At 44.9% G+C, this 22,979-nt stretch overlaps 1 protein-coding gene across 2 annotated transcripts in view; it reads right to left on the bottom strand.

Annotated features, from left to right (window-relative positions):
- COL15A1 (collagen type XV alpha 1 chain) overlaps positions 1–22,979 on the bottom strand; it is a 127,203-nt gene that overhangs the window by 16,959 nt on the left and 87,265 nt on the right. For both annotated transcript variants that reach the window (XM_081837215.1, XM_081837216.1), the window contains exons 20-33: positions 22,568–22,630; positions 21,505–21,540; positions 20,748–20,831; positions 18,074–18,136; positions 16,061–16,096; positions 14,148–14,210; positions 13,472–13,549; positions 13,256–13,291; positions 8,412–8,465; positions 8,262–8,321; positions 6,458–6,526; positions 4,730–4,771; positions 2,287–2,326; positions 645–722 (exon numbers count right to left, since the gene is read on the bottom strand). In XM_081837215.1, coding sequence (XP_081693341.1) covers positions 645–722; positions 2,287–2,326; positions 4,730–4,771; positions 6,458–6,526; positions 8,262–8,321; positions 8,412–8,465; positions 13,256–13,291; positions 13,472–13,549; positions 14,148–14,210; positions 16,061–16,096; positions 18,074–18,136; positions 20,748–20,831; positions 21,505–21,540; positions 22,568–22,630 — 802 coding nt within the window. The remainder of the gene's footprint in view (positions 1–644; positions 723–2,286; positions 2,327–4,729; positions 4,772–6,457; positions 6,527–8,261; positions 8,322–8,411; positions 8,466–13,255; positions 13,292–13,471; positions 13,550–14,147; positions 14,211–16,060; positions 16,097–18,073; positions 18,137–20,747; positions 20,832–21,504; positions 21,541–22,567; positions 22,631–22,979) is intronic.

Here is a 22,979-nt window from a genome sequence, read left to right on the forward strand (position 1 = left end):
TGGGGCAAATTCTGCAAAATTATTCTCAGTGGAGAGGGAAATTGCGACCAGAAGTTTCAGGTTTGACTACAGTTGTTTGTGTTTTATAGAAGGAAAAACGGAAAATAAAATGTGTTACTTTACTTTGTCTGCCTTGCCAGCTTCTTGGGGATTCCAACTGACCCTGGGATCACTGATTTGTTTTTGTTCTTATTATGTATTTTGCATTTTTTATATTGTAATTTTAATAATAAATAATAATAAATTTTATTTATATCCCGCCCTCCCCAGCCGAAGCCGGGCTCAGGGCGGCTACCAACAATCAAATAATCCAACATTCTAAAAACATTTCATTATAAAAATTAATTAAAATCAAATTGATGGCAACCGTTAAGCAAAATTCTGTGCAGATTGCCAGAGGAGGGAGTCAGGCTGCGCCCTGACCAAAGGCCTGGTGGAACAGCTCTGTCTTGCAGGCCCTGCGGAAAGATGTCAGGTCCCGCAGGGCCCTAGTCTCTTGTGACAGAGCGTTCCACCAGATTGGAGCCGCAGCCGAGAAAGCCCTGGCTCTAGTTGAGGCCAGCCTAACCTCTCTGAACCACCCTGAGATCTATGGATGAAGGGTGGTATACAAATTTAATAAATAATAATAAGTAATAAAATACCTGGTGGCCCTGGTGCGCCTCTGTCTCCTTTTTCACCTTTGATGACTGGTGGACCACTTACACTCCAGGAACCTGCTTCTAGAAAAAATTTACATGCGGGGGGGGGGGGGCAGGTCAGAAATGCACAGCAGGTGGCATCCGCAGTATGAGAAACAGAAAGTAGACTTCCACAAAGTTTTGCTTGCTATCCAGATTTTAACTCTCTAGTATTTCTAGAGTGATGTCCTTAAAATGCAGCACCCTGGTCCCTTCCAAGGCTGGCCCAAATCAAAAGGCAGCGAAGAGGGTAGCTACAAAGTACAGTGATACCTCCGGTTATGAACAGGATCCGTTCCGGAGGCCCGGCCGCATCCTGAAAACTTCATAACTGGAGACGCTCTTCTGCGCATGCACACAGTGCAATTGAGTGCTTCTGCACATGCGCACGCAGTGAAATCCTTTTTCACCTTTGATGAACTCCAGGAACCTGCTTCTAGAAAATATTTACATGGGGGTAGGGTCACTTCCGGGTTTGCCGCATTCGCAACCTGAAGTTTACGTATCCAGAGGGATACGTAAGCAGAGGTACGACTGCATAACTGCAGAGAGACTGCAAATGTCTCTCGCCTCTCCCTACTCCTCCCTGTCTTTCTTGAATTGTATTGCTGTCTTTCCTCCTCCGACTGCGGAGAGAAGTGTCCTCCACAGATATAGGAAGCAATATACAGTATATATGAATATTTATACCCCACCTACCAACCAAAGTTATCGAGGCAGCTTACAATATATTTAAAACACAATAAATTATTGCCCCCACATGATGGCAGGGTCTAAGAGGTCCATGCCAGTTATTTCAACCGCTGGCTAAGCACTCATGAGCACTTTTGCCTTGCAGGATCACAGCCCAGGTGCATGGAGCAAAACAGACTGTCAGAAACACACACTTCCATCACCCTTCTGAAGCCAGTTTCATGTGCAAGCACCTAGTCCACACTAAGCTCAAGAACGATTGTGAGAACAGCAGGTCGTTCTCTGAGATAACTGAGCCATCTTAAACCCCATGAGAATAAGCTCAGGGGAAAAGCCACAGTAATACTGATTGCAGAAGGGCACAAAGTGATTGTTTGAAGTCATTTTTGAAGGGCAGTCAATCAAAGTACTCAGGCTTGATCCCTGCATTCATGAGCCCTTCACTTTGAGACCTTGGCTTTCTTGTTCACTACACCATAATGCAGTGTCCTACTTTACATGAAGTTTTGATGCATGGAGGTTTAGGAAACTGGAACACTGTTGTTAGTATGGGATTGGGACCATGTCATATGAACTTCATTGTGATTCAGATTGTTAGCTGAAGTCGTTGGCTTTGGAGTCACTAACCAGCGCTGAAATCTTCTGAACTGGTGACGGATGAATGGTTATCTTCCTCATTTCCAATCCTTCTCTGGAAATAATCATGCCTCTGGGACCTGATCAAAATCCATTTTCGACTAGACTCAAGCCAGGATGGTCTGGAGTCTGGTCTTAAATGGATTCATGGGATGAGGAGAAAGAGACCTCTCTAACCCATCATCCACCGCCATCCCACTCCATTTTGGACTTTGAAAATAACCCTATCATTGCATCACTAGAACTTACAAATAGGTCCCATTACCAACAAACTTACCATCGGCCACTTTTGGGTTTCCAGGGTGAGGGGTGTCTGCCTGCACAGATAGAGAGCAAATATATTCAAAATGCAAGTAACGTAAGTGCCTTACAGATTTCTCTGTGCTGCATCTTTGACGAAACTCCTAGTCCTAGTACACAAGCACAGCTCACACTGTTAGTAGCAGCCTTGCTTTGTGTAAAATGTATTGGAATATCAAAGCACTAATGCCCTAATGCCTGAACATCAGCTGGTCAGGGTCTGTCTAGTGTCATGTTCTTTGACATGTCTTTGACATGTAGCATATATTCTTGCCATTCCAAGAAAATTCTACATGCCAGGTTAGAACATGAGTTGCCAGCCTTTTTGTGATGGTGGTATTTCCCCTGCCAGCCTTTTTGAGTCATTGGGCACTTCTGGAATTCTGAGAAAGTGCAGTGGGTGATGGTCACAAACTAGCTTCTGTGGGGACATGGTAAAACACATAAATGAGCAGGAAAAGAGACAGGATCACAAAACGGTGCAGACATACTCCATGTGAATGGAAAAAAGGGAGCAACATCAGCCACCACCACACTTGTTGAGAGAGGTAAGTTTGTTGCCCTTTTCTTGGTTCATATTGGAAGAGAGGATGCATCTCTATTCCCAACATCCAGTGAAATATGGGCAATGTAGGAGAGGCTGAGGCAGTGCAAACAGCACCTGAGCAGGATGAGCAAAAAGTCGCTTGTGAATTGTGGATTTCTGAAGGGATATTTACTGAGATCTGTTGCAGGTACCAAAGGAAGTGGAGGCTGACATTGTTGGCAACCCAATGATGTTAGAGAAGCCCAGTTGAGCCACTATGATTACTCTGGTTTAGCATCACAGTTCAATTGAGATCAGAATGTGGATTTTAAAACAAGAGGTTGTGTCTGCACTTCTATCGCTAATTATATCAAATTGATAGATGCTTCTCTTCAAAACACACCACCTGGCATACTTTCTCCAGTGGTGCTAGTTTCCCAATCTGAACCACTTTGGAAGATGCTATTGGCCCCAAAGGGGGAAAGATATAGGGCAGGTACCATATGGCTCCCTGAAATCCATCTTTAACTGGAGATTTCAGGGACAGAAGCAGGACATTCCATTTTCTTACAGCTCTTTCCTGAGATGTGACTAAGCCCCACGCACCTACAGCAAATGATATCAACAGAACTTTGATGGGCAACATAATACAGATGAGGCAGTGCATGGATTTGTTTTGCTGTACCGGGTTGCATATGTTAACATTAATGTTTCCTTTTGACAGAGTGTTTTTAAACAGTAAAAGTATTTAAAAGTAAAAGTAAATTATATTTTAAAATGAAGTTTGACAACAGACAACTAAAACACAAAGTATCTCCTAAATCACCGTCCTTACTCCACTGCTTTTGAGGACAATGTGCTGCCAAGACAGTGGCAAGCAACCTTTTTGGCTGTCAGGTCTGCTTGCGGTAGTGGGTGGTGGGTTGGTGGCTACACAGTCACATACATGAGCACCTACATGTACTCTTCCAGTTCTCACGCACATGCACACTTTAAACATTCCCACTTCACTCCCAGTGAAGGCACACATGTAATCTGTATGTCCTTGATGCAGCTAAGATCATTGTTTGCAGCAGCCTGGGCTACATGGGGAGGTTTGTTGCCATGCTGCTATTCTCTTCTTCCCCTGCCCTGCCCCCAAGGGCTCCTAGGTAAAGGTAAAGGGACCCCTGACCATTAGGTCCAGTTGTGGCCGACTCTGGGTTTGCGCTCATCTCGCTTTATTAGCCAAGGGAGCCGGCGTCCAGCTTCCAGGTCATGTGGCCAGCATGACTAAGCCGCTTCTGGAGAACCAGAGCAGCACACAGAAACACCATTTACCTCCCCGCTGGAGCGGTACCTATTTATCTACTTGCACTTTCGAACTGCTAGGTTGGCAGGAGCAGGGACCGAGCAACGGGAGCTCACCCTGTCGCGGGGATTCAAACCGCCGACCTTCTGATCGGCAAGCCCTAGGCTCTGTGGTTTAACCCACAGCGCCACCCGCGTCCCCCAAGGGCTCCTGCTGCAGCCTAAATCACAGCACAGAAACAGGAGTCCTTTCCCCACTGTGCAGCTGATGGGGGAATCAACAGGGGAAAGGGGGTGGGGCTTCCTGGGGGCTTCACAGGCCACACCTAGAGTGGCCAAGGGTGGCTTGGAGGCTGCCGACATGTGTTTTAAGACAAGGGTATGCATTACCGGCACCCTTTTTTTCCCTAGAAGAAAGGCACTGCACATAATTACTTCACCACTGCTATCTGTGACCTTAACCATTTGGTCCTGCCTTGAAAGCACTCATGCAGCATGCGGTGTTATTAGGACAGGTGCTGACGAGGCAACAGACAAGAACAAAAAACATATAAAGCACATATGTTTATCCAGGGAAAATGGATAGATACTGTAAATAACTCACTGTTGTCTTGCACTGAGGCCTGGGAGAAATTGGAAAAACTGTCTGTTCAGAAATTGGAGGAAAATAAATACAGTAACTATTTAATTATTTCTAAAAGCAATATATTAATAAAAGTGTAAGACCACGATCCTCACCAAAGCACTTTTTTGGGGGGGGGGGTATTTTTCTCTAAATAATTTTGGGATGGTTTTTCAGTCTGTATGTTGAAAATGTATATGCTAGGGTACTTCTAGTAATTTTTTAAAGACCAAGCTACACATCAGAGGCCAAGAGAAATCCACTTGGGGAGCATTTTGGAGCAGAGAAACTGCCAATTCCCTGCTCCTGATGCTGATTCTTTGCTTATCAGTTGTTCCCTCCTGATGTGGCTTTTAATATTAAATGAACAAATCCGGTCCTTTAAAATTACACCTTACTTATCCCCTATCTTATTTTCATGGAATTCAAGATGGCTACAGTTACACACATTCACCTTACATTGATCAGATGGGCAAAACTGCTAAAAACTGTCAGCATTTTAGTGTACATTTTTCCTATCCAAGTTTGCTTAATATACACATTTTTTCATGTAGTTCCCCTCCTTTTCACTAATGTATTATTATTTGTTTAAAAATGCATTTCCTGCTAATACACACATTATGTGGTTGGAAAACTGCACCACAGAGTTCTTTTGAGAAGTGAAAATTTTGAAGGAAAGCTGTGTCTCATTCTTTGTTTGTTTGGGGAGCTGAATCAGGTGGGTTCACATTCAAATGCAAACCGAATCAAATTTCTTCCCAATCTTCAGTAGTGAGCATTCTGTTGGAAATGTCAGGATGCTGCTCAGCTTGTGTTAAAGGCAGGCAAGTCTCCGTGGGGATAGAATAGATAGTGGAGCCCCAAGCTTCCAAGCAAGTCTGATACTCTCAAGGTTGCTGACCTCCTTTCCTCCTCCTCCTCTCTCCACCTTTGATTAATCCCTATGAATTAACTCCTATCTGACACAACTGTGTTTAAGAGGAAGTATCCAGCTGATAACCGTGGAACAGACTCCCTCAGAAGATAGTGGACTCTCCATTGGAGGCTTTTCAGCAGACACTGGATGGCCACCTGTCATGGATGTTTTACTTGATATTCCTGCATTTGCAGGGGGTTGGACTAGATGGCCCTAAGGATCCCTTCCAACTCTACAATTCTATTATTCCACGGTTCTATGATTCTTTGTCTCTTTCTCTCCTGTAGAGGTGAAGGAGAGAGTATGGCTCTTTGCATCTCTACTTCAGTTAGCTGGAACTGTGATCTTTCCTACACAACACGTATTATTTCCTGTAATAAACTTAGCTTTCTTATTTTCCATACTCGGATTGCGTCTGGGGCAAAGTGTACTCCTCCAAGAGAGGATTCATTTCAAGCTTCTGCGGATGCATTTAAACTGCAAATGCCACCGCTTTCCACAACAACCTCGAAAAGATCCTCGCTTGGCTGTCTAGCAGCATTTTCAAAACAACGTTCTAGCTCTGAAAACTATCACACCAATAATTTATCACGTTGGAGTTCTTTGTGTCCAGCAGTAGCAAGCCCTTGGGAAGTTCACAACTAGAGCAAAATGAAGACAAATAACCAATGCCCCTAGCATCTGACAACCGGAGCCTCTGAAGATGGCAGCTGGATTGAAGTTTCTATAAAATTCCCTTAGTTTTTTTCAATTTGGATAGAGCCAAATGAGATGACAAATGTGGATGTACTTACTCCTTTAATGAAAACTACACGGCCTGGGGGTCCTGGGGGCCCAGGTAATCCACGCAAACCAGGAGGCCCCTAGAAAGATAAAAGCAGGAAAAGCATCAGGGATTGTTTTCCAGCAAAGGCTAGGGCTGGCCTCACCACTGTGTGATGTATTTTAACATAGCATGTCAACACGTTTCCTGATCTTAGTGCTAGCTTTTTCTTGTCTGGTGGTGCTTCTGAACAGACAAGTGTTCACAGTAGGTCTTAATCTTGTGAGAAATCCCTTTAGATGTTGTCATTAAAAAGTAGGGCTGCAGATTCTGATATGTGCTCGTGATCTGATCTTGGTCACGATACACCTGGATTGAACCAGGTGGTTTTGAATGCGAATTATATGGATTCCTCCCCCATCTCTACCCAGAGGTGGAGGTAGCTGTGCACCTGGGGGCAGGGCTAGCTGTCTGCAGGGGCAGGGTGAGAGTCCCAGGGAGGTGGGGTGGGGGCGATGTCACCCCCCTCAGGGATGACACCTGGGCGGATCACACCCACCACACTCCCTTCCTTCACCAGTGTCTCTACCAGCACCAGTTGAATCCCACTCATCTGGGTGGCAGAATAACCTGCTAAAAGCGGCTCTGTTCTGGCGCTAATGTGAGTACCCAGGAGGACACAACTCAGACCAACTCCTCCAGCTTTCCCACCCAAGACTCAGTTGTGCACAGACTGGTCTCTTCATCCACTAACAAGCAATAAATGAGGAAGATTTTATTGCAACCCAACCTGACTCTAAGATATAGAGCCAGCACGCCCAAGAACTGCCTGCTAAGGCAACCACAAACACTGGCTGGGGAGGACCAAAGCAGGGGATATATGGCAGCTGTCTAACTGAGGCTCACCTGTACTGGCTTGTCCATCCTTTCTCCAACACCAAACCAGCTCCTTACCTTTACAGTGGTGCCTCGCAAGACGAAAAGAATCCGTTCCGCAAGTCTCTTCGTATTGTGGTTTTTTCGTCTTGCGAAGCAACCCTATTAGCGGCTTAGCGCTATTAGCGGCTTAGTGGCTATTAGCGGCAAAGCGGCTAAGCGGCTATTAGCGGCTTAGCGGCTTAGAAATGGGGGGGGGGGGAGCGAAAAAAATCGCAAGACTCGCAAGACGTTTTCATCTTGCGAAGCAAGCCCATAGAGAAATTCGTCTAGCGAAGCGCCTCGAAAAACGGAAAACCCTTTCATCTAGCGGGTTTTTCGTCTTGCGAGGCATTCGTCTTGCGGGGCACCACTGTGATCACATTACTCAGGGCATCCCACGTGCTCCTACACAGTTCATAAACCTCTCCCCCCTCCCCCGCTCATAACTAAAGACCCTGCTAATTTGGCAGTGTTTGAAAAACCCAATCGACTTTGTGATTGCTACAAGACAGGCCACACTAAAAGCAAAACAAAACAAAAAACACAGCACAACCTCACCCTTTAGGGATTTGGCCTCACCATACATGTCAGAGAGCATTTCCAAACAAATCATCCCTTCACCTCTATTGTGTCTCTTGTATAACCCCTGGCAATTGGTTTCAGAAGTAAACAGAAGTATCCTCTGAACATGAATATCTGAACATTGGCGACCATATCTTCCGAGAATGGGTTATCATATCCCTTTCGACTAACTTGACTAATCCCCTTTTAAAGCCACCCAAGCCAGTGCCTATATAAAAATGAATTTCCTCTTAATTAATTCATTCATGCATGGAATAGAACTTCCTTTTGCTTGTTATGAGTATAGTTGCATCTTCTTAAACTGTTAATAAGAACTTCATTTCTGTAGAACTTACATATAATGTTACACCCCGTTCACCTTTTATGCCTTTTTTCCCATTCAGGCCAGGACGCCCCTGAAAGGCAGATAACAGCACATAAATGCTTTATGCCATAGTAAAAAGAATTTTAAAATACCCCTCTTCCCAAAAAAGAAATGTACACACTGGCCGACCAGGGAAACCAAGTTCTCCTTTAAGTCCTGAAGGTCCAGGTGGCCCCTAAAGACAAAAAGAAGTATTACAAACAGAAAGAAAAACAGAACAAATGCCTATATATGTGCAGTGCGCTTTATTGGAAATAAAGCCATATTTTAGTGCCTCTGCCACACATTTGTAGCTAATAATGAATTCGTATGTTCAATGTACATTAATACATTTGTACTAGTATGTTCCAATACTGTTTCTATTTTATCTTTATTTTAAAGTTTCTTTTAAAAAGCTGAGAATCAGAGGTAATCCAGGGAAAGCTCTTCAAATACACTATAGGAATTACCAGCAAGGGATACCCACATGACCTGAAAGTGTTGCTGTGCAATGCCAGGTCAATGATTCATAAGACCACTGCCATCCATGACTTGATCATGGATGGAGGATTTGATCTGGCATGTGTAACAGAGACTTGGTTGGATGAAGCAGATGGGCCTGTCCTTGCCGCTGCTTGCCCACCAGGTTTCTCTTACGCACAGCAACCCAGGTCATGTGGGCGGGGAGGGGGGGTTGCAGTGATTTTTAGGAAGTCATTAGTCTGCACCAGGCGTCCTATTGGGAAGACCCAGTTTTCTGAGTGCATGTTCTGGAAGTTGGGCAATAGGGGCAGTACAGGATTCCTACTGGTGTACCGACCTCCCCGCTGCACCAAGGATTCCCTGCCCGAGCTGCTTCAGGTCGTGGCGGATATGCTCCTGGAGACACCTAGCCTGGTTGTCCTGGGGGATTTTAACATCCATGCCGACACGACCTTACAAGGGGCCGCTCGGGACTTCGTGGAAAGCATGGCCTCCATGGGGCTGTCCCTGAATAAGTCTGGCCCAACTCATAGCCACGGACATGCCTTAGACTTGGTGTTTACCTCTACGGATGCTGGTGATCTGACATTAACTAAAAGTGAAACAAAAGAAGTGCCATGGTCAGATCACTTCCTGGTGCAACTGGACTTCTCCGCAACCCTTCCCCTCCGCAGGGAGGTGGGACCGATTCGGATGGTCCGCCCCTGCCACTTAATGGATCCAATTGGCTTCCAGAGAGTGGTAGGGGATGCTCTATCCCAAGTTGATGGCCTTTCAGCTGATTCCCTGGTGGCCCGCTGGAATGCGGAGTTAACCAGGGCTATTGACTGTCTGGCTCCGAAGCGCCCTCTCCGATTGCATGGAGCCCGGACAGCCCCGTGGTTTTCCCCGGAGCTGAGGGTGATGAAACAATCGTTGAGACGGCTAGAGCGCCGGTGGCGGAAAACTCATTCTGCATCAGACCGGACACGGGTTAGAGCTCAACGTCGAGCCTACCAAGTGGCAATGGCGACGGCGAAGAGGGCCTTCTTCACCGCCTCCATTGCATCTGCAGAAAACAGCAGCAGGAGACTTTTTCAGGTGGTTCGCAATCTATCAGAACCACCTGTACCAACGGGGCCTGGTAGGGACCCCAAGATCTCCTGCAATGCTTTTGCAAAGTTTTTTGCAGATAAAATCGCTCAGATTCAGAAGGAGGTAGACTCCACCGTGGGAGCAGGGCCAGGGCGGGAGAGTGCTAGAGTTCTGTCTGGTCCTGTTACATGGGATCAATTCCAATCTGTTACCTCCGAGGATGTGGACAGGCTGCTTGGACGAGTGAAACCGACCACCTGTCTCCTTGATCCTTGCCCATCCTGGCTGATAAAAGCGAGCCGGGAAGGGCTGGGCGATGGGCTCTGCGGGGTGGTGAACGCTTCCCTCCATGAGGGAGCCTTCCCAGACCCGCTGAAAGAGGCGGTCATTAAACCGCTTCTTAAAAAAACATCTTTAGACCCGGCCAATTTGGCCAACTATCGCCCAGTCTCAAATCTGCCATTCTTGGGCAAGGTGATTGAGCGGGTGGTTGCTGAACAACTCCAAGCACGCCTGGAGGAAACGGACCATTTGGATCCCTTCCAATCGGGATTCAGGCCTCACCATGGGACTGAAACTGCCTTGGTCGCGCTGGTTGATGATCTCCGGCGGGCTAGGGACAAAGGTGAGAGCTGTTTCCTAGTTCTGCTGGATCTCTCAGCGGCCTTTGACACCATCGACCATAACATCCTTCTGGACCGTCTAGAGGGGCTGGGAGCTGGGGGCACTGTTATACAGTGGTTCCGCTCCTTCCTCCTGGGCCGTGTCCAGAAGGTGGTGGTGGGGGATGAATGTTCAGACCCCTGGGCTCTCACTTGTGGGGTGCCTCAGGGTTCTGTCCTCTCCCCCATGCTTTTTAATATCTATATGAAGCCGCTGGGAGAGATCATCAGGGGGTTTGGACTGGGTGTTCATCAGTATGCAGATGACACCCAGCTCTACCTCTCCTTTAAATCAGAACCAGTGAAGGCGGTGAAGGTCCTGTGTGAGTGCCTGGAGGCGGTTGGAGGTTGGATGGCGGCTAACAGATTGAGGTTGAATCCTGACAAGACAGAAGTACTGTTTTTGGGGGACAGGAGGCGGGCAGGTGTGGAGGATTCCCTGGTCCTGAATGGGGTAACTGTGCCCCTGAAGGACCAGGTGCGCAGCCTGGGAGTCATTTTGGACTCACAGCTGTCCATGGAGGCGCAGATTAACTCTGTGTCCAGGGCAGCTGTCTACCAGCTCCACCTGGTACACAGGCTAAGACCCTACCTCCCCGCGGACTGTCTCGCCAGAGTGGTGCATGCTCTAGTTATCTCACGCTTGGACTACTGCAATGCGCTCTACGTGGGGCTACCTTTGAAGGTGACCCGGAAACTGCAATTAATCCAGAATGCGGCAGCTAGACTGGTGACTGGGAGTGGCCGCCGGGACCACATAACACCGGTTCTGAGAGATCTGCATTGGCTCCCAGTACGTTTCCGAGCACAATTCAAAGTGTTGGTGCTGACCTTTAAAGCCCTAAACGGCCTCGGTCCTGTATACCTGAAGGAGCGTCTCCACCCCCATCGTTCAGCCCGGACACTGAGATCCAGCGCCGAGGGCCTTCTGGCGGTTCCCTCATTGCGAGAAGTGAGGTTACAGGGAACCAGACAGAGGGCCTTCTCGGTAGTGGCGCCCGCCCTGTGGAACGCCCTCCCATCAGATGTCAAAGAGATAAAGAATTACCTGACGTTCAGAAGACATCTTAAGGCAGCCCTGTTCAGGGATGTTTTTAATATGTAATGCTGTATTGTTTTTAATACTGATTGGGAGCCGCCCAGAGTGGCTGGGGAAACTCAGCCAGATGGGCGGGGTATAAATAATAAATTATTATTATTATTATTATTATTATTATTATTATTATTATTACTTGGGCATTCTGCTTACATTTTTTTGTAGGGTTGCTTGAATATTGTAATGGTTCTAGGGGGTTGCTCATGCATAAGTTGCCGCCACTCTTGGCTTGGTTGCCTGGTTGAACCCTTTCTGTCTGGACAGCCCTTCACTTCGTGGCTGTCTCAGTCGCTGGCAGAATCCGTCAGTGGGCGTTTTTTGAATCTCTTCCAGCAAAGAAGTTCTTTGACGCCAAGTCTCCTCCTACTCTCCCTGCGCGGAAGTCTTCTGCGCAGGGAGGGAGTGGGCAGCGGAGGACCCGTGCTCTCCCCGCTGGTTTCCGGCGAAGAGTCCTGGAGCCTTTTCTCCAATTCCCCCATCTGCCCCCCTTCTCTCCTGGTGTTACGTTGATTTCCTTCCCCAGCAGCTGGGCTGCCTCTCTCCCTGCTGGGACCCTCTCCGGCATCGCTCTGTAGCCTTCCCTCCACCTCTGTCTCTGATGGCAGTTCCCTGACAAATATGTTTGCTTTTAAAAGTCCAGCCTACCACATTTGCACTTTCTGACTCAATATGTGAACTGAAACACAACCATCCTTTGAAATCTGTCCTTTCAAAAAAAAGAACCATTTGTATTATTTTCATTAACATTGCAAACAACGAACATGACCACACAAGGTTATTTCAAGTTATAACTACAGCAAGAAGAGCACCCACCAGTGTACTGTTGTGAGCACTCTGCGCTCATGCATGTGAAGAGTCATCTTATCGTAGGGATCCCGTGTCTCATGCATTACTCTACTTTCAGGGAGCTCTCACGTGAAGACTGGGGATGTAGAGTATATCCCAAAAATTCTGGGAAAAGATTTTTGACACCATCTCTTCCATCATGGGCCAGAAATGGAAGCCTGTCCTGTCCTTAGCCCCATTATCCCTGGACACAAACCATGGGATTGAGGCCAATGACCTAGTGTTCTTTTTGTTGACAGCAGTGTGACTTGCTGTTGCTTGTCACTTTGAAGCCGAATCAGCGCCACTAATGGAGACATAACCATCTCTTGTATTTTAATATTTTGTTGGAAGCCGCCCAGACTGGCTGGGGAAACTCAGCCAGATGGGAGGGGTATAAATAATAAATTATTATTATTACTGATAGAATTTTGGAATGCAGTTCTCCAGCCAATTTGTGTGTACAAAAATGCATATACGAGGATAAAGGGTGCATAAATGTGTGACATTTGGTGGAAGAATGCACTATATACGGGGAAATTTCTTTGCAAAATTTGTATATTGGGGAAGATTGCATAGAAAAATATGTTTATTAGTTGAAATTTGCACTAAAGTGCTGACCAAAAACAGGCTGGTTTCAGAAAACTAACAAGGGAACAATTCACATATGTACAAATGTATTTTTAATGGATCTAGGTTTCTAATAGAACTTTGCTTTTTACCATTATAATTCCTTCCACATAGTTCATTCCTTTCTTCACTTTTCTACCGTCACTTTGAAATATTTCTCCCTCTCTCCAATAGCAAAAGGTGCATGAACTGATTTTTAAAAATTAATAAGCTTACCATTGGTCCAACTGGTCCTGTTACTCCAGGTTCACCCTATGAGAAAAAGGGTTCTATTAGCCATTATTATTATTATTATTATTATTATTATTATTAATGTATATACCACCCTATACCCATAGGTCTCAGGGCAGTTCCTTAAAGAGCACACATTCTCTTCTATGGGACAGAGAGAGCAGAAGAATGCAAAAAAAACCCACCCCCCAACAAAGTTACCTTCTCTCCTGGTCTTCTTATCACTTCTGTTAATGATTCAGCTGAAGCAAAGATTGCTCCTGGCTCACCCTTTTCACCCTAGAAAAACCACATTATTCATTGCCATGATATTTCATTTTTCCCCCAAGGTTTGATGTTTACATTTATCTGGCGTACATAAATCTATCAGATGAATTTGCTGCTTTATTGACTTATATCAAGAGCTGACATGAATCTGACTTCAAATAGTCTCTTCCAAATGAGAAATAAACCAATGGTTGGATGTACAGGGATCAATCCACAGATATGGGTCCCAGATCTGGAAAAGTTGAAAACTAACAAGGGAACAATTCACAATGCCCCATTGTTATCCTTGGATCCTGGAATGTACTGCTAGATCCATGGGCACCTAAACTTGAACATAGCCCCGAATTATAATTGTGTGGTTCCACCTTTTTGCAACTCCCCAGAAGAAATTGCTTATTGGATTACCGTTTTGTAAAGGGACGCTTCATCTCCACCACATTTAAAGGAAATATGACAAACCATGCAAACCCAATTCTTGAGGTCTCAGGTTGCCAAGATGTTTTGAGCTCATCTTTGAATATACAAGAGGAAATCATCCCTAACAGTTCCAAAATATGCTGGTAACCACCTCACATTTCTAAACTGGTCTACTGCCTGCTTTCCTTTTTACCTGCTTTCCTTTCTCTCCTGGTGAACCAGGAAGTCCAATGTCTCCTTTTGGTCCCCTGGGGCCCTAGAAAAAAAACAAAGTAGACTTTCTATAAACAGGCCTATTATGATTAGGTAACTTCCGCATCTTGCCAAATATGATTAACATCTTATTGTTTTTAGGGCCACAGCAGACCTGTATGCAAAACTGGGTCTGCTGACAAATCTCTATGGAGCCATGGTCATGGCTGGGGAGGGGACATGAGCATCTGCTGGGACTGGGAGAGGTGAAGGGAGACAGGGAAGGAACTGAGGGCATCAGCAGTGGGTGGAAAGTGGGTCTGGTTGCTGTGTCCACCCACAGAGGGACAGTCAGCCAGCCTATCCAATGAGATCCAAGGGAACGGTAGACCTTGAATGCAGGTTTCTCAGAGGCTACATCTACCCAGGTGTCGTCATCATTCACAAGGTCTACCAGAAATAGTAGGTATGTTTGTAGTATTTACTTTGCCCTCCCCCTAGAAAAATTCCTGTAGATGTCCATGGGAGGGGGGTGATTTAAAGTGCAGAATGGGGGAGGTGGGAGCAGGTTGTTGCCCCTGCCCTCATCACTGCCCATACTATTTCAGCCCCTTTCCCTCCTCTACCAGTGTCCTTTTTACAGGTAGCTCTAGCTGTGGTCAGGCATCCCACTGAACACAATACATAAAATCAGGGGAAGGCTCCAGGTATTTGCTCCAGCTCTGTCCCAAGCATCCCCAGCGGTGTGGGTGCTCTTCATACCTGTCTGCAATTAGCATGGAAGCCTGAAATGGGTTTAAATGTGTGTGAATGAGCATACCCAGAAACTCTCCCTGTGATTCGGCTAATTGCAGAAAAGTCTGAAGAGCAAAGCCTGAGAGGTTTCGAGTTGGGCTTGCCTATATCTCTCTGCTCCCATCCCTGATTTTATGCATTGTGTGTTTGGGACATCACTACCAAGGGTGGGGAAATTACATAACTCCCACACAAATTATGAATCAGCCTACATAAAAAGACCAAATAGGTTAACGGAAACAGATAGGCCCAGAGGTGTCGGCTTGTGAGGACATCACACTCTAAAATTGCATGTGTGAGCATATTGACTCCCTCCATAAGTCAGGCAGAAGATTCCCAGGTTTTGGGAAGGAGGCACCAGGGGAACATTTAGGGGACTAGCCTAGTCCCACCTTGTTGGATCAGGCCTTTTCCTAGCAGCAAATACATGTCCTGCTGGAGCCAACATACCCACTGGCCATGCCAGCAGCCGGGGACACCTTTAGTAAGTGAAGGAGGGCTGTGCTTGCATAGCTGTACCCAAGGAGGTCTCATCTGTGTGAGTGGTGGACCTGCTTGAGCAAGGTTGCCACTTGTCTGTGCATCTTCGTGTGGGGAGGCCTTCTTCACACACTTATTCACACTTCTTGACAAGTGCTCATCCACCTGTGGCCAGGAGGTGTGTCCATGTTGGGGCCTGGGGATTGCAACATGGTCCCTATCCCTCAGCCACGTTTGCTACATCTATGGAGCAGAAGGCCTGAAGAGAGCTCAACACTTAATCTGAGCCTTTGGAAACGTTACAAAAGGAGCATGATGGCAATAGACACCATCCCAGTTTCATTTCCCCAATGATTTATGTGAAATGCTCTTATCTGATGACTGCAAGCATCGGACTGGAATTTGCTGAAGTCGTCATATAGAAGAATCAAAGCAGTATCACTTGGTCAGAACTGAAACTTATTCTCACTGGAATCCTGCAGTATAATGTCTGGTTTTACTCAGATTTATGTTATTTTCTCATTTTATTATTAGGACCTTAGAGTTTGTTGGGCATTATACACTTTGTGCAGCATGACAAGTGTAATAGCAATTACATTACATGTTTACTATTTCAGAAACTGGGTATATGGTACTTACAGGAAATCCTGGCAGACCAGGCTTACCGTCTGGACCCTGTAAAATGCAATGACAAAGTGAAGATGTTTCACTGTGATTAGGATCCCTGCTGTTTGTGAATGCCATTTCATTTTGAACTGCATTTAAAACATTGGACAACTTCCTAAATACAGCTGTCTGCATAACAGAATCCAAGGCTTAAGTTTCAGAAGCTAACACTCACTGTTAATTACTTGAAAAATATTTCTGGTCTACAGAGACACACATCCTTTAGGAAACATGGCAGATTTAATTTGTCTGCATCAGAACCAGCAAGTTTGCATTCATTGTTTTGATTTGTGGGAACTGTAAGTAGTGTGTTACAGATAGGTAGCCGTGTTGGTCTGCCATAGTCAAAACAAAAAATTACTTCCAGTAGCACCTTAAAGACCAACTAAGTTAGTTCTAGGTATGAGCTTTCGTGTGCATGCACACTTCTTCAGATAAGTAGTGTGGAAATACTTCTCCATATGATAGAAACATATCATACAGGCCTGCAATGCTTAGTTGATGTGTAAAATAAATCAAAATCCTTTTCCTGATTTTAAAAAGTGATTCCAATTAGAGAGCAGATACAAATTTAATACCTGTAAATATATATGGTTAGATCCAGACTGAGGCTTCAGTGCTATTACACACTTACCTGGGGAGAAAGCCTCATTTAAATCAGTGAGAGTTACTGCTAAGTAGTGATATACAAGTTATTTGTACTCTGAAGTTGGTTGCACATTGTTGCCACTGAATCAGTGGGACTTAGCTTGAGGAATGTCTAACTTTTCCCATTGATTTCAGTGGGACCGAAGTTCAGCTAAGTCCATCCCATAAACTACAGGAGAACGGCACCACCTTTGAAGCGAAATTTTGTCTTCCCTCATACACAAAAACGAATGTCTCTCTTTAAGAAGATGCTTCCTTTAACTCCTGCATGCAATATCTAAAAAGGGAAGTTGGTTTTCCTCTCCAGAACTATCGCTTTACTACTGTGCAAACATATACATAGACAAGGACTCAGCTGATCTGGAGAGATCGCCACCTCCCTGAGTGGGACAAGGTGTTTTTAATCTCCACTATGGTGCTGGGATGAACAGAGAGCTCTAAACCTATCTGCCCAGTACAGTGACAGGATGGTGATGAAAACCACCTATCAGGTCAAGGCTTGGCAAGCCACTGGGGAAGGTTTGGTAGTCCAGATCAGGCCCACGTGCCCACTCCTGCTTTATAAACTTAAACCTAAAAAGAGTGATATTTTGTGTGCGCGCACACAAGTGCATGTGAAGCACGCCATGCACCTGCTATCGCCTCCCCATTCCCATGCTCAACAAACTTTGCCAGGTCAGTAAAAGAGGTGGTAGCAAGTAAATCAGCACTGCAAATCAGAGCATCCATCTCTTACATAGGGGTGGGACCTAACATCCTAACATCCCCTTTGGAAAAATGATGCTTATCACATCGTTTATGCCTCTCACCTGAATAAAATCACGGGGTGGGGAGTAGCGGAAACTGAGATGTGAGTCCCAATCCCTTCCCCGCAGGAGAGATGAATGCAATGAACATCCAGCCTGTCGATGCTTATGCAGGCTCTGACGGATTCCTCAAAAGCAGGGTGAGATCAAGCAGGGGTGCTATCCATTGCAAGCACACCAGCTCAGTTCCTTGAAACGGCCCTAAATTGGGAACAGTTTTCCTATTCCAGGTTTATGTTTTGTTTTTGCAGTTGATTATATAGACTAAACCATCCCCAGTCATCACCACCATCATATAGTACTATATTCTACATGTTCAGCTAGAAACATATTGGAGATTACTATGATTATATTCTGTTATATTGGATGGATCAAGATCTGTACTCAGGGCTGTTGTCATATAACACAGTGAAGTCCAAAGAGGTTGGTAGAAGAAGCATATTTCTATGTGAGAATCAGAGAAAAATGCTTTAGGAGTTTACTTAAACCAAGGCATGGTTTTATCTAGCACAACAGAATAGAACATACTCACTGGAGGCCCAACAAGTCCTTTGATTCTCGTAATGTTAAAACTTTCATCTGAAGCATTCAGTGACTAAGAGAGAGAGAGAGAGAGAGAGAGAGAGAGAGAGAAGCAGGCAAAATGTCAAACATTAATAGTTTTTCTAGATCATCCACTAATTTCTAGAAATATTGGAGAAAAATGAAATGTTCTACTAATTTTATCTAAGATGGAGAAAGGTAAGCAGGTCATCAAAAGCATACACTGTTTTTCTACCCCTCTCCTTCAAGCATTATTTATTTTCTTGCACTCCAGCAAGAAGTCAGACAGAGGAAGCCACTGCAAGGCCTGTTCCTTCTGCTTATATTGCTAAACCCCTATAATATGATGTCACTCTCTTTTTATACTAGAGCTGGGCTGAAGAAACTCCCCAAGCAGCTGGACACACATGGGTGTGGCAAAAACCCCAAAAACCTCCTGTGTGCTGGCAGCCTGTCATAATCCCTTATGGGGGATCCCTCATTAAAAAGGGGGGGGGGATTGGCCATTAGAACTCTGATCCATCACAAGAGTAAAGATTGCTTCCTGGTATCCACTACATGCCTCTGCTGTGAGCAACCACCATAATGGAAGGAGCGAAGGTGCTTTTAAAAATCCGCAATAAGCACCTACTAGGGAGACACATTTGACCAAGGCTCTCTGGTGTGTTCATTGTGCTTTTTCACCCACGCATCTCCTTTCCAAATGCTGCATTTAGCAAAATGGAATTTGTCTTAACTATAAAGCAGGCATGTCCAAAGTCTGTTTTGGGGGCCTAATCCAGCTCCTGTGGCAGTTTATTTCTATGGGGCAAAATCAGCAACTTCAGTCCTTTCAACTGATCCTATCATCATAAAAAAGCTCAACAACTTCAATCCCATCAACTTTGGTTGGCCCTTTGGTCGGCCCTCACAGCCCTTTACTTCATCAAATCTGACCCTCTTTGAAAAAAGTTTGGACACCACTGCTTGAAAAGTGAAGTAACATCATGGGCTGGTGCAGAGAGAATGCTCCTAAAGCTCTTTAACCATTGTTCATAAGTTCCTTCCTCTACCCGCTTCCCTTTCTGGTGCAAACATCTACAGGATTTACCAAATACACTTTGCTATCCATTTTGTGTTTTGAAACCTGCTTCATTAGCATTAACCACAGTAATAAGGGAATCTGTGTGTGAGATGAGGGACTGGAACATGCAATATGGCAGGGTAATTTTCCATCAATATTGGTTAATTTCATCAGAGAAAGGCCCACTTGAACTCCATTACGGCAATGAAAAAGCTACATGGTTTTGCTTATACAGTATTTGCTGCCAAGGCAACACGCCACATTCTCTGCATTGAGCATAACAGTCACTGGTGAAGTCAAGAGATTTGGCTTTGTATTATTTATAATATTTATGAGATGTCTCAAAGTAATTTCTCTAGGTGTCTTACTTATAAAATAATAAAACATACCAATAAAACCATTTTGTTATATGTTTTTGCTTGGCTTCCCTTTACTTCTATGCCTCAATGGAATACAAACTCTCAATATCTGACTTCATCTCTAGATGTTGAAGTAATTTGCTTTTCATATAAGAACAAATTCCCATGGGTAATTTCAAAAAACTTTCAGGTTTCAAACTAGCTCACATGGGCTCACTGGAGAATTGAAACATAGTTCAGTCAAATGTTAGACATCTTTATTTCTGCATATATTGGTAACAAACATGCTTTCCAGAATGCTTGGGCAGGAAAGCTTGAAGAAGTAGTTTGTTCTGTATTTTAGATTATGTAGCAGAACAGAAGGTAGTTAAAAAACAGGGTTCTTGTTTCTAATTTGGGGATGCAGTTTTGCTTACTTAGAGGATTATGAGGTGGTCTGAGGGCTGCCCCTTAGAGTTTGGAGCTGCTGTTTTTTACAATTAAAATATTTCCTTCCCTTACAGATATTAACTAGAAAGACTGGCTGCACAATGACAACTGAGCAGCAACTAACTGGGAGAGATGGTGCTTTTTGGAAAGGTGCTTTTGTTCTTGGCAGGGCTACTGAAAGTCCAAATAGAGGTATGTGCCTATGGAGAAGGTGTACAAACAATTAGGGTAAGCAAAAGAAAAGGACACCACTTTTGCTTCCTCTGTTGTGCAACATAAGTCTTGTGCTTTAGCTTACTCACAAGTAAACCAAATCTTTTTAAGTCAAACCAGTAAGGCAGCCTCCCCCAACTTCTGCTGGGCTGGCCATGATGGCGACCCACTGTTGGAGCAGAGCTGGGCCATCTCTGAAGGTCTTACACAATCTTGCTCTCAAGATCTGGCTGATCTGGAAGCTGCAGCCATGGGACCCATGGGGTTTCATGGGGACAGCAAGGGTGGCATCTTTCTGCTTTGCCTCAGGCGGTCAAACAGCACGGTTCGCTCCTGCTACGAAGCCTAGCTGTATTGACAGTGAAGCAGAGCCTAGGCTCTCACATCCCGCTCCCTCTCTCTTTTTACCTATCAATGTACTCCATTGCCTGGTGTGGAACAGATGTGGCAAAGAACATCAGGATTTCTGGAATGATTTCAAGATTTTTGTGAAGGCCTCACCTCCAAACTTCCACAATTGGCAGACATTAGCAGCAGCACTACGCGAATGCACAAAAGGCAGTTATAATGGTGAAGCAGAATAGCGATAAGATACCTACCCTGGGAATGGCTATGATGGGACCAGGTGGTCCAGGTGGCCCAGGTGGCCCCACAACACTGGCACCATCTTGTCCTGGTTCGCCCTATTGCAACAGAATATGGTGGTTAGGAGCATAGGGAATGACCTTAGGTAATGAGACAAAACCAAACAATGTTAATCTTCTGATTTATATACACACAGGTTCCGAACTCAATGCATTCTCAGAAAATTGTTTGTCAGCATAACAAGCTGATGATTTCCATTATTTCCTATGGGAACATTTCTAATCCATTATCTTTCTCCCACCATGTTTTCTTCCTAAACTGCACAGAACCAACCAACAGAAGAAAGACAAAGCAAAATTGGTGTGTCAGATCTCTCCTTCTCCCTGATTGGCCCATCTCTTTCCCGCACCCCCCTTGCATGGTTTTTGCCTGAAAAATAGCTGCAGCCAACCAGCAAAGCATAAACAAAGAAGGAAGTGGGCAAACTCCAGCTGTCTGGATATCTGAATCACCCACACATATGTGCCGGAAGCTGCCCAGAGTGGGCTGGGGAAACCCAGCCAGATGGGCAGGGTATTATTATTATTAATAATAATTTTTATGAAGGTTTGGGCAAAATTATTTGCGTTTGGAGAAGTGTATCTGCAGATAACAAGCGGGTGGATAGCGGGACCTGCATTTAGCAACTTCAGCCCTTGTAAAAAGATGGTGCATTCATTACTGACGTCCAAGTGGATATTGAATTGAATTAAAATGAATGCCACTTCTTACCTTGGGTCCTGGGTCACCCTTATCTCCTTTTGACCCCTGCATTTAATTTAAAAGCGAGCTTTAATTGCATGAAAGGAAGATGGTAACACTGTCGCTAATAATATAGATTGTATATATTGAAACACGGCTGTCCATGAGAGAAACAATGGACAAAACAATAGACAAAAGGTCAGAATTGATTTATTTAATAAAATTCATACACCACTTGATTTAAAAACAAAACAAAACTCAAAGCGGTTTACAAAAGACAAAGCAGTAAAATCTAGAAAAGATTAAAATTACTTCAACTTTCTAAGCAGCTAGATAGGCCTGTCTAAACAGGAATGTTTTTAGCAGGTGTTGAAAAGGGTACGGTGAAGGCCTCTATCAAGAGGCAGAGAGTTCCAAAGTGCAGATGCCACCACATTAAACGATCAAGGACTTACAAATGCAAAACAGGTATTATGTGACACCTGTAATAGTGCCAGTTCTGCCGACAGAAGCAGTTGAGTGGGCACATGTGGGGTAGGGTGATCTCGTGGGTAAACTGATCCCATTTCCCCACTGGTAGAATTCAGTGGCACCCCCCAACCTTCTGAGTTTCAGACCACAAATGGCTCTGCTTCAGGGGCATCTAGATCACAGGCCAACTCACTGACTTTTCTTGTTGAGCGACAACTGTTAAGTAGGCCTAGTCATTCTGGCCAAGGGCAGAAATCTCCTTCTCTGAGAAAAAAAGCAGGTACCTGCTACGCAGAGGTTAACATTGTTGTCATTATCAGACATAAAACAAAAAACACAATAACTGCAAACACTTGAAAAAGACAAAATTACAAAACGGTTACAGTGTACCATGTGCTTTGACCTTTAAGAAGGGCCGGTAGAATGTGGGAGCATATAAATATGCAATTTAATCTTAATAAACACCCATCAGTGGGTCTTGGGATCTTGCCTTCAGTGTTGTTTGCTGCCTATTGAAATTTATTTGTCCGGCTCCCGCACCTAAACCTGAAACGAAGCCTCTGCACATCTCAGGCTGCAATTTCAAGCGATGCATAGAGAAGGAAGTTCACAGCCTACTCACTGTGTCTCCAGGTCTTCCAGCAACACCAGGAAATCCTGGCCTTCCTTCTGGGCCTTGCTCTCCCTAATGGAACACAAAAATATCCCACATTCACTTCACAGATTCATCAGCTGCATTTAACTGAGGCCACGATCCAGAGAATTCATTCCAATGCCCCCAAAGGCTTACTACAAATGTAAAGATCACAGGGAAAGAAAAAGTAACCCAGGGCTGGGCATTCCAAGTAACAAAGCCAGACAGACATGAAGGGGCACTCATCTCAAAGAGGCCCCCCAGAAAGAGTCCTGGCATCTCAGCAGCCATGGTCTGTCTACTGATTATACATAGTATGGTTTTCAAAAGCTTCATTGAGGTAAAAAGGTAAAGGACCCCCCAGAAGGTTAAGTCCCATCAAAGGTGACTATGGGGTGCG

The sequence above is a fragment of the Podarcis erhardii genome (genome assembly GCF_964252035.2).
Source record: "Podarcis erhardii genome assembly, chromosome: 13".
Lineage (NCBI taxonomy): Eukaryota > Metazoa > Chordata > Lepidosauria > Squamata > Lacertidae > Podarcis > Podarcis erhardii.